This window comes from Lolium rigidum, chromosome 5 (assembly GCF_022539505.1).
Source record: "Lolium rigidum isolate FL_2022 chromosome 5, APGP_CSIRO_Lrig_0.1, whole genome shotgun sequence".
NCBI lineage: Eukaryota > Viridiplantae > Streptophyta > Magnoliopsida > Poales > Poaceae > Lolium > Lolium rigidum.
In genome coordinates, this window is record NC_061512.1 from 240883261 (window position 1) to 240896191 (window position 12931).

Below are 12931 nucleotides of genomic sequence, written 5' to 3' on the forward strand. Positions count from 1 at the left end.
TAATCTTAAAGATTATTTCTTTATAATGTTTGTGTGGATGTACTAGTAGACAAGAGGTGGGATTTTAAGATTTAGGAAACGACTAAATGGGGAGTCACACTAATCAAAACCGTGTCATTGGAGGTGGCGCTTACCAATGACCGTGATGAATCTAAATGGAACTGGTTAACTAAATCTGGAAAGTTCATTGTCAAGTCAATGTCCATATTTTTAAAATTTAAAGATCATTCAAATACATGAGGAAAGCTAAGACATCCCTGAACATAAAATTTTGGCTTTGGCTAATATGGCACAATGGCATCACCACTAAGGATAACATGGTGAAAATGTAATGGATTGGGAGAGTAACTCGCTGATCATGCACCGAAGAAGAGACAAGTGCGTCATCTATTCTCTAATTGTGTCATTGTGTAGCAGGCAGAGGACGGGACTAAGTTTCTTTAGGAGCGAGCAGAAGTGCAAAAGATCACATGCCCCGTTGTGATATTCTAGGCCAATTGTGAATTATGAAATAGAGTATTTTTGAACGAATTAATCAAATAACTATCTGAACTGGTTTGGTATGGTTGTGTTTTTCTTAGATCTACAAAGGGTTGTGCTAGAGAGTCTTCCTAGTCCAAATAATGCACATATGAATGGTCGTTTGTGGGAGGAAGTCAAGGTCAATGCAATTACCAATGCACATTTGCGACCCGTGTGATGTTGTAATAATCATGATTTTGCTTTTGTTAGTCACCTCAAACTTACTAAGGTTGTCCTTGATATGTTGATGATAGTGGAGCCCAACCTTTTATTGGATCAGATAGAAAAAAGAAACTAGGCACTTTTTTTTACAGCAAGAGACTAAACATTTGTTATTATAGAAGAGAAAAAACAAATGGTGGGAAATAGAATTTCCTTTTTAGGGTAAAACATGCTTAACTTTATTGATGAATGTTGATGTTTACGGGAATAGAAATAAACTAAGGAATGTTGATGTTTACGGGAATAGAACCTACGGTTGGATGGTTAGGAGGGCAGTGGCACCCCAGCCCACCAGAGTTCAAACCTCAGGTTTGACACTTTGGTGTCTCATTAAAGGCGGAATATTCTTCAATGGGAGACGACGTTCCCGTCAACAGCGAGGCGCATGTGGTGACTACGTCAATCTCAAGACCCGTCGGTTGAAGATGAAGTTTCTTAAACGCAGTCTCTCGAAGGTGCTCGTAGGAAACTAGAGATAGGGTGTGCGTGCGTTCATAGGTGTGAGTGTATGTGCATATATGTGAGCGTCTACATCTGTACTGTGTTTCTCAAAAAAAGAAACTAAGAAAGGATAATCAGCCACAATGGCGACCCTCATCTAACCTAAAGCATGTTTTGCTAGGCAATGTACCTCTTCGTTGGAAAGTCCCCCCTCATGAATAAAGGAGCACTGTGCCATCTCACTTGACCCAGTCTCTCGGACAATACAGCCCTGTAGAATTTCCAGTTTCAGAGTGTTCACAGGTACAGCCCAGTTCGTATGGGCTTTGGAGAGGGCCTTCTCCCGTGTACTAATGCTGAATGTCATTATTTAGCTCAAAAAAATAAAAGCTGAATGTCATTATTTTCTGCTTGTGTTCGTATGCACGTGTTGCTTCTCTCAAGACAAAGACAGTACAACTATGGCATATGCTCCGGTACCTTATCCATGTCACTGCCTGCAGCCAATAGGAAGCTGACGTGACGCCTTCGTGGGGCCACCTCTATCTCCCTCGAATGGTTGCATCTGCACATTGAGAGTTTGAGACACGCTTATGCGAATCGCCGCACCACCATTACCGCGGCAACTCGAGGCCAGCAATGCTTCTCCATTCCATGGCGCCCCTCCACACCGCCGCCGCCGCCGTGCAGCATGCAGCCGTCGGCGCGGCTCCAAATGCCGCTCCGAAGAAGAGCAGCAACACAGCCAGATGCGACACCAGAAGGTTCAGTCAGTTTTCAGCTAGTATTTTTTTCTTCTGAACTCTGATGCGTATCAGTAATATCCTCTGATGTGCTCTTCTTGCAGGGCGTTTCTGCACGGCGTGTTGATCGCTGCCGCCGGCGCCGGCACGCTGCTGGGCCACGTCGACGCCGCGCCGGCGGCTTCCAAGAGGCGGGCACCGCCGCCGGCGGAGCAGAAGGAGAAGAAGGACCCCAACATGAGCGGCGTGCAGGCCAAAGTCATGGCGAGCAGGAAGAGGAAGGAGGCCATGAAGGAGGCCACGGCCAAGCTGAGGGAGAAAGGCAAGAAGCCTGCAGATGCTCCTGCTGCCAGTTCCCTAACTAAAACGCCGATCAAATCGGCAGCGGTCCCTGTAGAGTGAGTATATGTATATGTGCGTGTGCAGCATAATTACCAAATTGTAACTTGTCATAGATGTGGTTTCATGCATCGCTCGATGCAAAATCCAGGGCGTTTCATTCTTTTCGAAAAGAGATGAGTACTAACTTATTTGTTCACGACAAGCACATACATACTGCACTTTCAATTCACGATTATTGTTTCGCTGCATGATATATACAAGATTGAATGCACTCCTACTACCTTTGAATAACTTTGTCGTGGGAGAAACAAAATGCTAGTACCAGATCAATGGTGTAGATCAGGCTACTAATTGACGATATGCAGTAGAAGAATATTTCAGAAAAGAAACTCAGAACAATAGTGTACTTCACCTTCTTGCCTCCACATAAAACAACAAGCGAAGATAGATTGGAAATCTGATAGTATCACGTATTGATGATACTGGTATGAGTACTAAAAAAATATACATGGCAAAGCTAACGGATCTAATGAGTCTAGATGGCTCTATACTATGGACTAACTCCTTGTTACATCCTCTCTTGCCGAACGACGGAAACACTTCGTACTTTATTATTAGGTGTAGGTGTTTATGCTCTGGAAAACGCTTAGGCCTCTCCTTGTCGCCTCGCTCCCACAGGCGACGGGAGAAGAAACCTAGCCGCCAGCCTCCCTACCCCTCCCTCTCCTCGCCGCCGCCCGACGGTGCTGCTGGCAAAGGCCCGGCGCATGCGGGGCACTCCCTCTCCCTCGCAGGGTGGGTTCGAGTCTGGGCGGCAATGAGGAATGTCATGGAGGTCGAGATCTAAGGACTAGCAATGGTGGCTCGAATCTAGGCGGCGATAAGAAATTGGCTTGGTGATTCATGACTTAGAGCGGCGGCATGCTAGTCAGAGCGAATGCACACAAGAAGTTCATAGTCTTACCTTTCAGGATAAAAATCCAAGGTCTGGCCTTAATTAACTGTATCTGGTAATGTCTTTGTTGAAAGCATTGTTTTAAGTGAGAACTTTTCTCGGGATGAAAACCTAAGATCTATGATCGGGCGACTGCATTGTTCCTTTTTTTGGAGGTGTCGCATTTGAAGAAGCTAGATTTCTACTATTTTGGTGGTGTTAGTACTCCTCTTTCAAGGAATATATCACTCTAGTGGGACTTTTTTGTAATTCATTTTTTTCTTGGCTGTGTGAATCTATAATGCTGCTAGGGTAATGCGTTGTTGCAGAGGATAGATCTAATTGGTATCTCCGTGATTAATATATGTTTTTTGTCGAAAATAAATCTATTGCCGAACGCAAGTATTACATATGCTAACTGATCTTTGTTACTATGGACTTCCCGATAATAAGCTTCGGACGGTTCACAGATTTAGATCCACTAATCTGCTTTTGAAGTGCCTTCTCCAGCTCCGGTTTATCACCGCAACTCTTCAAGACAAGTTCATTCAGTTTCACCAAGGACAACACACTGGACAGACCCTCCTCGCGGTCATGTAAATTATTGCATTTCGTTACCTGAAGGTTCTCGAGCAGGGGCAACGCGCCATCCTCGATTGTTATGGTGCTGACGTTCTCCAGGCCTTCAATGTAAAGCAGATTGAGCTTTTGAAATGTATCTTTGCCGAATCGTAAAGATTCCTCTGCAAAGGACTCCTCCCAGAGTGCAAGAAGAGTAAGGTTGAGCAGGTTCCCAATCACCTCAATGTCACCCCGCTTCAGTTGTGTCTGAATTAGCTTTACCTTGGCTAGATCATTGAGGGATATCATCCAGCTAGGGAGGCTGCTTAGACGACCGGACAAGTTCAATGCAGTGAGATGCTTTGGTGGTTTCTTCACGTCTTTCAGAAATTCAAGTGACTCAGAGCGCACCTCAAGCCGTTCAAGACGAACAAGACTTGCTACTGAGCTGCATAAATCCTTCTTTACATCTTCATTTGCATCTACATCGACTCCTAATTCCCGCAAGCTAGTCAGCTTCCCCAGGTTGCTTGCCACTTTGCTTCCTTGTGTAATGTGCACCATCCCTAGAGCTTGTAAGTTCCTTAGCTTCTCAATCCTCTGAGGAGCTGCTACAGTACTAAACTCGCCGATGGAACTTGAAGATGGAGAGGCACCACGCCACCAGGAAACCATGTCTGTCAAGGGTTTAAATAGGTTGCTGGTATATCTGCCTGCACCATTGTTCTTCCTCGTCTTCTCAACCAAGTCGTTGGCAAAGTTGATGCCACAAACAAGGTACCGTAGCTTCTCCAGCTTGGTGATACCGGCCGGGAGCTGTGTCACCTCTGTGTCTTGAACATCTAATGTCTCAAGGTACCTGAGGTTCTCAAGAGATGAAGGAAGTCTTGAAATACTTGTGTTTCGCAGACCAAGGTACCTTAGATGGAGCAATTCCCCAATGTACTTGAGATCTTCATTCCCTAGCTCAACTGTATCTTCCAAGTCAAGAACTCTCAACAATCGCAGTTTAGAGGAGATAAGGGACGGAGGGCATTTTCCAAAAATTGTCAATGACCGTACTTGTGAAAAGTTTATGCTTACCATCTTCTCCTCATCCCTCTTCCATTTTGTCACCGCCAAGTGGCGTATCTTACTTTGTGGTGCCTCATTGCAATGCTTATCCATAATGAAGAGTTGGTTTTCCTCAATAGACTTGGACATGATTATTTGGAGCACCACGCCATGAATGCGGCAACGTTCTACCGCCATGCTATCCCTAGCCTTCTCCGAAGGCTGGATCATACTTCTATTGATGAGATCATTGTAGTATCTCCATCCGACTTCCTCGATGCTCATGTCACGTGGCTTTGTTATATAGCCTTCTGCCATCCACCGACGCAGTAAGCGGGTGAACCTGATCTCGTGATTTTCCGGAAAGATACTCAGGTACAAGAAGCAAGACTTGAGATGATATGGTAATCCATCGTAGCTAGAGGTAATTACTCTTTTTATATCTCGATCGGACTCTAGCTCTGACCCAATGTGCTTTCGCAAATTCATCCATTCCCTACTTGTTTTGGGTCTGCTAGCCAATAGACCTCCTATGGTGTCTATGGCAAGTGGAAGGCCCCGACATCGCCTCAAGATAAGATCGGCTTCGTCCGACATATCATTTGTCATTTCATGGCCATCGTGCTTGTAAACCTTGATACAAACAAATAAATGAAAAATAAGAAACTAGGAGCACAAAATAATAAAGTGACAAACCGAAGTAGTAGCCGGCTAACGGTAAGAAAAAACACTATCCAACCAGACTAACAAATCTATGATTCGTATCAATGTGGAAGTGTGAATGTTACCCAGGGTTCTATTTCTCCACCGGTATTCCCGGTATCTCGTCAGTAATCGGTTTTCCGGCACCAACCATACAGTTATAACCAAATAAATTGAACTAATTTTGATAAATCTAGGACCAATTTTTAAATTATTTTAAATAATTTCGAACAGTATTTTGATCAGTATTACTGGTTTCCGTGAATGAGAAAAAAAACCTTGATGTTTTCGCAACTAATAAATTTCATTAACATTGTACCATCCATTCTTTAGTTGGCAGGCAAATTCTTATATTGTATTTCAACTATATTCTGAATGTTGTTCTTTGTATGACGAAAGTTGAGTAATTTAAGTTTGTTCCGTGATGTTCCTCATGGAACTAGTTGTCAAATGATTTGCGAAAAGGCCAATCCTTTTAAAGCCTTGTTTGGTACCAGAGTTTTTGCGGGGATAGTGGGGATAATTTCCACCAAAATTTAAATTCCCACTCATCTATTATATATTAAAAGTACAATACATCTATCTATTATATATTAGAAGTACAATACATGGGTCTAAAATAGAGACACCACGTTAATCTACATCATTAGAATTATTTTGACTATTAGATCTATAATTTACGGCTATGATTTAATAAAAGACTAATATTCACGTAACTAACAAGTAACTACGAGTTTGACACGTTCAATAACAAGCATTTATACCAAATATGGAAGTTAAATCACATCAGACGCGGAAAAGAAAAAAGAGTCCTAGATTAAAACGACAAGTCTTCTTAGACGTGCATCTTTAGGACTCTCTAGATTTGCCTTTTTTTTTTCTTTTACATTTGCTAGCTCCAGACATTGCCGTATGTGAATCCTTTCATGCAAATCAAAGATTAACAGCCGGACCAACAAAGTAGGCTTCAGAAGGCCGAATGGTCGTCGTTGCTTAGCCTGAGACTCCGGCTGGTCTACAAGCTAGAGAAATCATAGCAGGGGTTGCTAGACTGACTAGCCATCTCTACATACGTCGCTGAGAGACCGAGACTCCAACCAGACGGCGTTGGTGATGCAGGTGAAACTGGTTGGATCAAGCGATGATTTTTACGCACATTGCAACTATAGGTTCCGCTAAGTTTTTTTTTTTACTCAAAGATTTGCTCGACCGTTATAATACCGCAAACTGATCGGTCGGATGGCTCACAATTTTGTTGACAATTATTTTCTAAACTTTGAGCAACGTGTCCATATAAAAAGTAATAGTTAAAGTTGCATCTTTAGAGACCATGCATGTCCATGTGTGAAATATCGCCTTATTTTACCAAATGATATAAATGAGCGGAATGTTAGTCAAAATTATTTATGTTCAGCTGACCTATCTATAAGTAAATTATTTTGTATATTGATTTTATTTAGAACGCAATCAAATATTTCATATTTATTATAATTTAGAAGCACATATTATATACCCAGAAAGGGGAACATTTATTCGCAGAGTACAAGGATAGAGAAAGGTAAAGTAGTTACAAACAAACCAGTTGATATTCGTAGTTGTCTTAATCATGGGTACCTTATGTTTACTGCACGAGTATCAACAGTTTTATTTAAGGTATTTAAACATGGTCTAACAATAGTTCACCAGTAACTTTACATCCATATATATGATTCTCAAAAAAAAAACATTGCATTCATATGAAAGACAAAACAATTGAATATCCAAACTTTAACCTTGCATGAGAAACTAACATCACATAAGTACTACTAGCAAACATGGCGATCTAATCTCATGTACAAAGTACATATATGTTCATCAATATAGTGTTGTATATGAGAGCTGGTAATCATGTGCCCATAAATTAAAGGTGATTAATTCTATTGACCAAGTAGGATTTTAACATAGTATTTAAAGTTTCTGTAGAGTATCTTCACTTGAGTTCAGGAGGTGCTAGGTTGAAATCAACGTCCCTGCATAAAGATAGCAAAGGAAACAGATGCCTAGAAATACTTGTGGGTGTTTTTAGTTATTTATAGCGGATATAGAGGATTATAATTTTATATATTAATAAATGAGTACTAGTGACACGTGTTAAATACATTTCACACATTAAGAAAGATAGGATGTCCTCGCATTTGTGAGGGCCACTGTGCTAGTTTCTAAAACAATATTTGGTACGAGAGTAATGAGCGAGATTAATCCCCGCTTATCCCCACTATTTCCTAAAGTTTAGTGTATTTTTCTCAATCCCCAATACTCTACTCCTACATAGTGAATTGGAGATGAGGTTTTGTGGGGATTGGGTGACAACAACAGTTCACCCAATACTTTAGAGTATTACCCCTACTAATTCCCACAAAAACTCTAATACCAAACAATGCCTAAGGGTTTGTCTACGCCCTAGTCACTTCGAAACTCTTCTCCATCGATTTTGAATATTTGTTCATACAGATCTAAAACGAAATTAACCATGTCGTAATAATTTGTTCGTGTAATGCAAAAAATGTAATAACTGGGCTGGGAAAATCTTAGTTCTTAGATGACTTCACAAATTTGTTCAAACATATCCGTCATGTTGGTTGTGACAATTTGTTTCATTTAACGCAGAAACGTAAACAATATTTGGATCTACTTGAGTACTAGTATAAATTTGAAGATACTTGTATGGAAATTGGAAATCAGTACCAAATCGAGTGCAAAAAAAAGCGACCAAGATTCCAAGAGTGGTGAGCAAATAACGCACCTTTTGACGGAGCAGTTTCCGGGCCTCATCGAGTTTGAGAGGTTTGAGCTTGTACTTGTACTTCTCCCCGGCGCACAGAAGGGCGACGTCCTCTCGCCGTGTCGTGACGACGAGCCGGCTGCTACCCGCGCCCTTGCCGCCGAGACAACTGGATATGAGCTCCCACTCCTCTTGCGAGGACACGTCGTCCACCACGACGAGGCAGCGCTTCTTCCCTAGCCACGCCCGGAGACCATGGCCGTCTTCCACGCCGAGCTGCTTCCTAAGCCGCCGCTCGAGCTCATCGGTGCAGTCGAGCGGGTGCGACACGGTGACCCAGGCGCGGCCGTCGAAGCCATCGATGAGGTCCCTGTCGTTATACAGCATCCTCACCAGGGACGACTTGCCCATCCCGCCCATGCCCCACACCGACACCACACTCGCACTTTGTTCTCGGACCAGATCAACCAGTTGCTTCGTCTCGTCGTCCCGCTTGATGTCCTGGTGCTCCTCCCCGGACGCGAGCTGGTATTCTTCGTCGGCGTTCCCGTGTCTGTGCTCCTCCACGGCAGTCAGACCATGGTCGGCGACGATGACGTACCGCGGGTTGCCCTGGTTGAGCTCCACGCGGCCGTCGGCGGCGGCGGCGAAGACGTTGAACCGCTGGCTGCGCTCCACGGCGACGACGCTGGCGTCGGCGGCGAAGACGTTGTACCGCTGGTTGCGCTGGTTGAGCTCCTCTAGGCTGGCCTTGAGGAGCCGGATCCGGTCGGCGACGCGGTGGCGGGCGGCGAGGTCGGGCCCCCCACACTGGAGCCAGCTCCCGCGGGAGGCGTGCATGGTCATGGTGAAGTCGAGGAGGCAGTCCTCGAGGTCGCATGCGAGGTCGCGCACCTGCTTCACGCACGTCCTCACCGTGTCCTTGTAGCACCCACCGTCCGAGCACGCGGCGGAGGACTGCACCCGTAGGAAGGACTGCATCATCTGCAGCTCGCTGCGGATGAACTCCACCTCCCTCGGGACGCCCAGCAGCAGAGCCGCCTCGTCGGCCATGGCCGTCCCCACGCTGCCCAGCACGCCGTCGAGGACCGTCCTGGTCAGGCTCACCGCCGTCGCCTCCATCTCTCTCTTTCCCCCTCTGTATATCTCTCTCCCCCTCTCTAGATCTCTCTGTCTGAAATGGATCTCTCTCAGTTTGCGATTTGGTATACTAGATGCCCGTGGTGCATGGTCTTATATATGCAAGCAAGCAAAGTCATCTTACACAACCTCGATGGGCCACTGGTCAGTCAACGGCGAGCCAGCTTCACAAAAATAGAAGAGTGCATGGCGTCTAGTGCATGCTTGCCCGAGTGCATGGACATTCAGCGTGCAAGCCATCGGTCGACGCGTGATTGCGTGATACTGCCAAAGCAAAACGAGTCTTCCCGTCCGTCGCTATGTATCTTATTTTGCGAAAATTCCGCCAAATCATGAGCAAGCGCAACAGTATAAACAGCAATACAAATTACAACTAGATTCTTTATCACCTAGCAATGACTACATACAATAGCACGAGCTAAAGACACCCCGCTTCCTCGCGCCTCCATCACTCGGGCTGGGCAAATCTTCTCCCTGGTCACCGTTGGAGTTCCACATGTTGAACGAGCACTGCTCCCCCCTTGTCGCTAAGCTTCTTCCTATATCCTCTATCCCTCCGTACAGCTCTCATCTCTAGTTCCCTCTTACTCACCCTACCTCTCACTCTCCTTCGCCCACTCTACGGTTCTACGCTCGACGATGACCATCGCCCTCTTGTCATTGCGTTGCGTAAGGCATTGTGAAGCTCCCTGAGTCTGCATGATCACTCAACCGGCTCCACTGCGTCTACATGTCCATCCGCTCCCAAGGAATCAGTCTGACTTATCTCAAGTCGCCGACATCATCACCGTCTTCTCTAGCCCCGGTCGAAGGACATCATCGATGACACCGTCTTCTCTGTCCCTCCCCGATCTTCTTCGGCACACGTAGACCTAGCCGTGTGTGGTGGCACCCCCGTTCGCGTCATGTATCCCTGCAACGGAGTAGCGTGTCCACCATAGGAAGACTCGGAATCTCCTTCTTATGTCCCGATGCGGCCGCATAACTCAACGCCTAGGCCGTCCTCCCTAACTTCCGTTGCGCCCCCTATCCCACTCTTACTCATTATGCCTCCTTAGTCCCCAACATGGATGTCGTGTTCAACCATGCCCAGGGCCTAGACCAAGAGACCACCGTCAACTGCGGCATGGGCACACTGTATGCTCTGGGTCTAGCACCTTCCTCTGGTAGTAACGGATTGAGAGGGATGAGACAATGTATGTTGCAATGACATGTGTAGATGCAGTCGGTCGGCCCTCCTCGTCGTCGATTTTAACCATGGGCATAGGAGTATAGCGGTGTCAGATGATGACATTGCGCCGACATTGCGGGATAAGGCGGTCCTCCTTGCGGTCAATTTCATACAACTGGCAGACGCTAGGTTTGTCACCACTGGAGAACAGGTTCAGTGGTAGGGGTGGCCGAAGCCGTGAGTGGAAAATAGGCTGGGGGTTTTACTTCTTTTTAAGAGACGGGAGAAAACTGTATAAAATTAAACCCCATATAAACTGAACCTGCCTAACAATATGTATCCCTTTACAGTGTTCTTGTTCACCACATCATCATGATAGTGTGGGACTCACTCGTCAGAAACAACCTTTGCACGTCTAGAATGTACCGTGTTCTCATTTGCGCGTCTAGAATGAACTATCAGTGTTCGTTTTTTTCTTTAAACCAGCGTAAAACTGTACCAGTGGCCTTTTGAAAAAATATACCAATACAGATGATTTTAAGTATTTTCCACGCAATTATGGTGATTTTTTGCCTTATCTGAAAGTCTGGCACGCTCGAGGCTCGATCTCGCGCGGTACATTGACAGCCGCAGCTTTTTTTTTTTTTTTTTTTGAGACAAATTGACAGCCGCAGCTTCCAAGGATAACTACGGACCTAGGCGAAATGTCGCGGCCGCACAGGCCGGGAAGGAAGCAGCAGTGCATAGAACACCGTACCGGCCGTACGTGCAGTGCATACGTGGCGTACGTAGGCACGCCAATGCCCGATCATTAACGTTCATGCAGATGCATGTATGCCGACTGACTGTGCCTGACTATTCCGCGTGCAAGTAAGTCAATGGTTGGCGCGCGAGTAAAGCCAGTCTTGCACGCTCGATCTCGCGCGGTAAAGTCACAGCTGCTACTGCTGCTTCCTTTTTTTTTTCGAGAGTACGCCAAAGGCGTACCATATATTTATAGAAGGTCGAGGTTTGAATACAAGAACGGCACCACTCGCTACAAGTAACGAGGGTAACCCCACACAACACCGGCTACAGACCAAACAACCACAACACAAAGCACCTGTCCTAAGCAAAGAACCAAGCCACGTCTCGACCGGCGCCAGCACCTCCGTAGAAGAACAACTCCGGCAAGGCCTTCCTCATCAACGCACCATCCGAAGGAGATCAATGGCGGGACTTGGTCGGACCCAAGAAGACGTCCTCAAGAAATGCCAGCAAAGGCGTGCATAGCGCCCTGGAAAACTGCCGCGGACCGTTGCGCCACCGGATTAGAGCCGCAAGGAACATCTGCATAGTGTCTTCACGCACGAAGCTCTCAACAGAGTCACGACATCGACGACGCTGTCATCGTGCCGATCCGCACCGGATCAAGGCTTTCGCCCGAAGACACCCGAACTCCAAGGGTAGGGGAGATGTCGACACTCCACGGCGACGCCTCCAAGGAGGGGAACGACGCCCACGGGCGCCGTCGCCACCGGCCCAACCCAAGCTAGGCAAGACTTTCGTCCGAGTCGTCGACCATCTCCGAAGCCCCGAGCAAGGGCGGAGCGCCTTAGAGCCTCTCACCGCTGCCGCCACGACGCCTCAATGATGAAGCCGCAAAAAGCGCAAGCCACTCCGACACACCCGAGCACGCCGAAGATCCGGTCAACCTCCATCTCCACCTCCCGGACCGACCGAGCACCGCAGCCTCCATGCTCCCTCCGGCCGGAGCAATGCTGCCCGTGGTGGACCTCGCCCACTCCGGGCGCCCACCCACGTCCATGTCGCCCCGGCCCGAGCGGGCCCGGATCGGGCCCAAGAAGCCCGGATCCGGCCCGCACTCCATCCTCCTCTCTCCGCCGCCGGGCGACGCGGACCTCGCCGGAGTTGAGGCGGCGGACCTCCGCTCGCCGAGGCTCTCCCCGGCCGAGCTTCTCCGCGCCGCCACCTTCCGCACCGGCCACGCCCATCGCCACCCGACGTCGCTCTCGCTCCGCTCCGCCTGCGGACCTCGCCGGCCTCCGCCATGACCCGCGCCGCCACCCTCCCCGGACCTCCGCCGCGCGCCGCGAGCCCGCGTAGCCCCCGCGCCGCCGACCGCACTTGCCCGCCGCGCCGCCCATGGCGTCCCGCCGCCGCACGAAGGGGACCCGCCGGGCGCGCCGCGCCGCGCCCGCCATCTTCGATGGCCAGGCGTGGCCGCCACCGCCGGCCCTGGCGGCGGCAGCGGCCGGAGGAGAAGATCCCGGTGGCGCTCTAGGGTTTGGCGTTGTCGCCTCCGGAGCCGCCCGTGCGTGGCGGCCCGGGAGGGATAT

The 12931-nt window shown here is 47.8% G+C and overlaps 2 protein-coding genes across 2 annotated transcripts; one reads left to right on the plus strand and one right to left on the minus strand.

Annotated features, from left to right (window-relative positions):
* Positions 1 to 1735: 1735 nt before the first annotated feature.
* LOC124653028 lies at positions 1736 to 2440 on the plus strand. Its single transcript, XM_047192083.1, has 2 exons — positions 1736 to 1949; positions 2033 to 2440. The coding sequence occupies exons 1-2, from the start codon at positions 1825 to 1827 to the stop codon at positions 2328 to 2330; spliced, it is 423 nt and encodes a 140-aa protein (XP_047048039.1). The 5' UTR covers positions 1736 to 1824; the 3' UTR covers positions 2331 to 2440.
* Positions 2441 to 3618: 1178 nt separating this feature from the next.
* LOC124657337 (disease resistance protein Pik-2-like) lies at positions 3619 to 9403 on the minus strand. The gene is made up of 2 exons (XM_047195908.1): positions 8303 to 9403; positions 3619 to 5451 (listed from the first exon to the last, which is right to left on the minus strand). The coding sequence occupies exons 1-2, from the start codon at positions 9401 to 9403 to the stop codon at positions 3619 to 3621; spliced, it is 2934 nt and encodes a 977-aa protein (XP_047051864.1).
* Positions 9404 to 12931: the final 3528 nt, after the last annotated feature.

Excerpts from the sequence above, each read along its gene's own strand:
- LOC124657337 (XM_047195908.1), bottom strand. The coding sequence starts at position 9,403 with ATGGAGGCGACGGCGGTGAGCCTGACCAGGACGGTCCTCGACGGCGTG. Across the intron at positions 5,452-8,302 it reads GGAAACTGCTCCGTCAAAAG|GTTTACAAGCACGATGGCCA; the intron begins GTGCGTTATTTG and ends GTTTGTATCAAG.
- LOC124653028 (XM_047192083.1), top strand. The coding sequence starts at position 1,825 with ATGCTTCTCCATTCCATGGCGCCCCTCCACACCGCCGCCGCCGCCGTG. Across the intron at positions 1,950-2,032 it reads GCCAGATGCGACACCAGAAG|GGCGTTTCTGCACGGCGTGT; the intron begins GTTCAGTCAGTT and ends CTCTTCTTGCAG.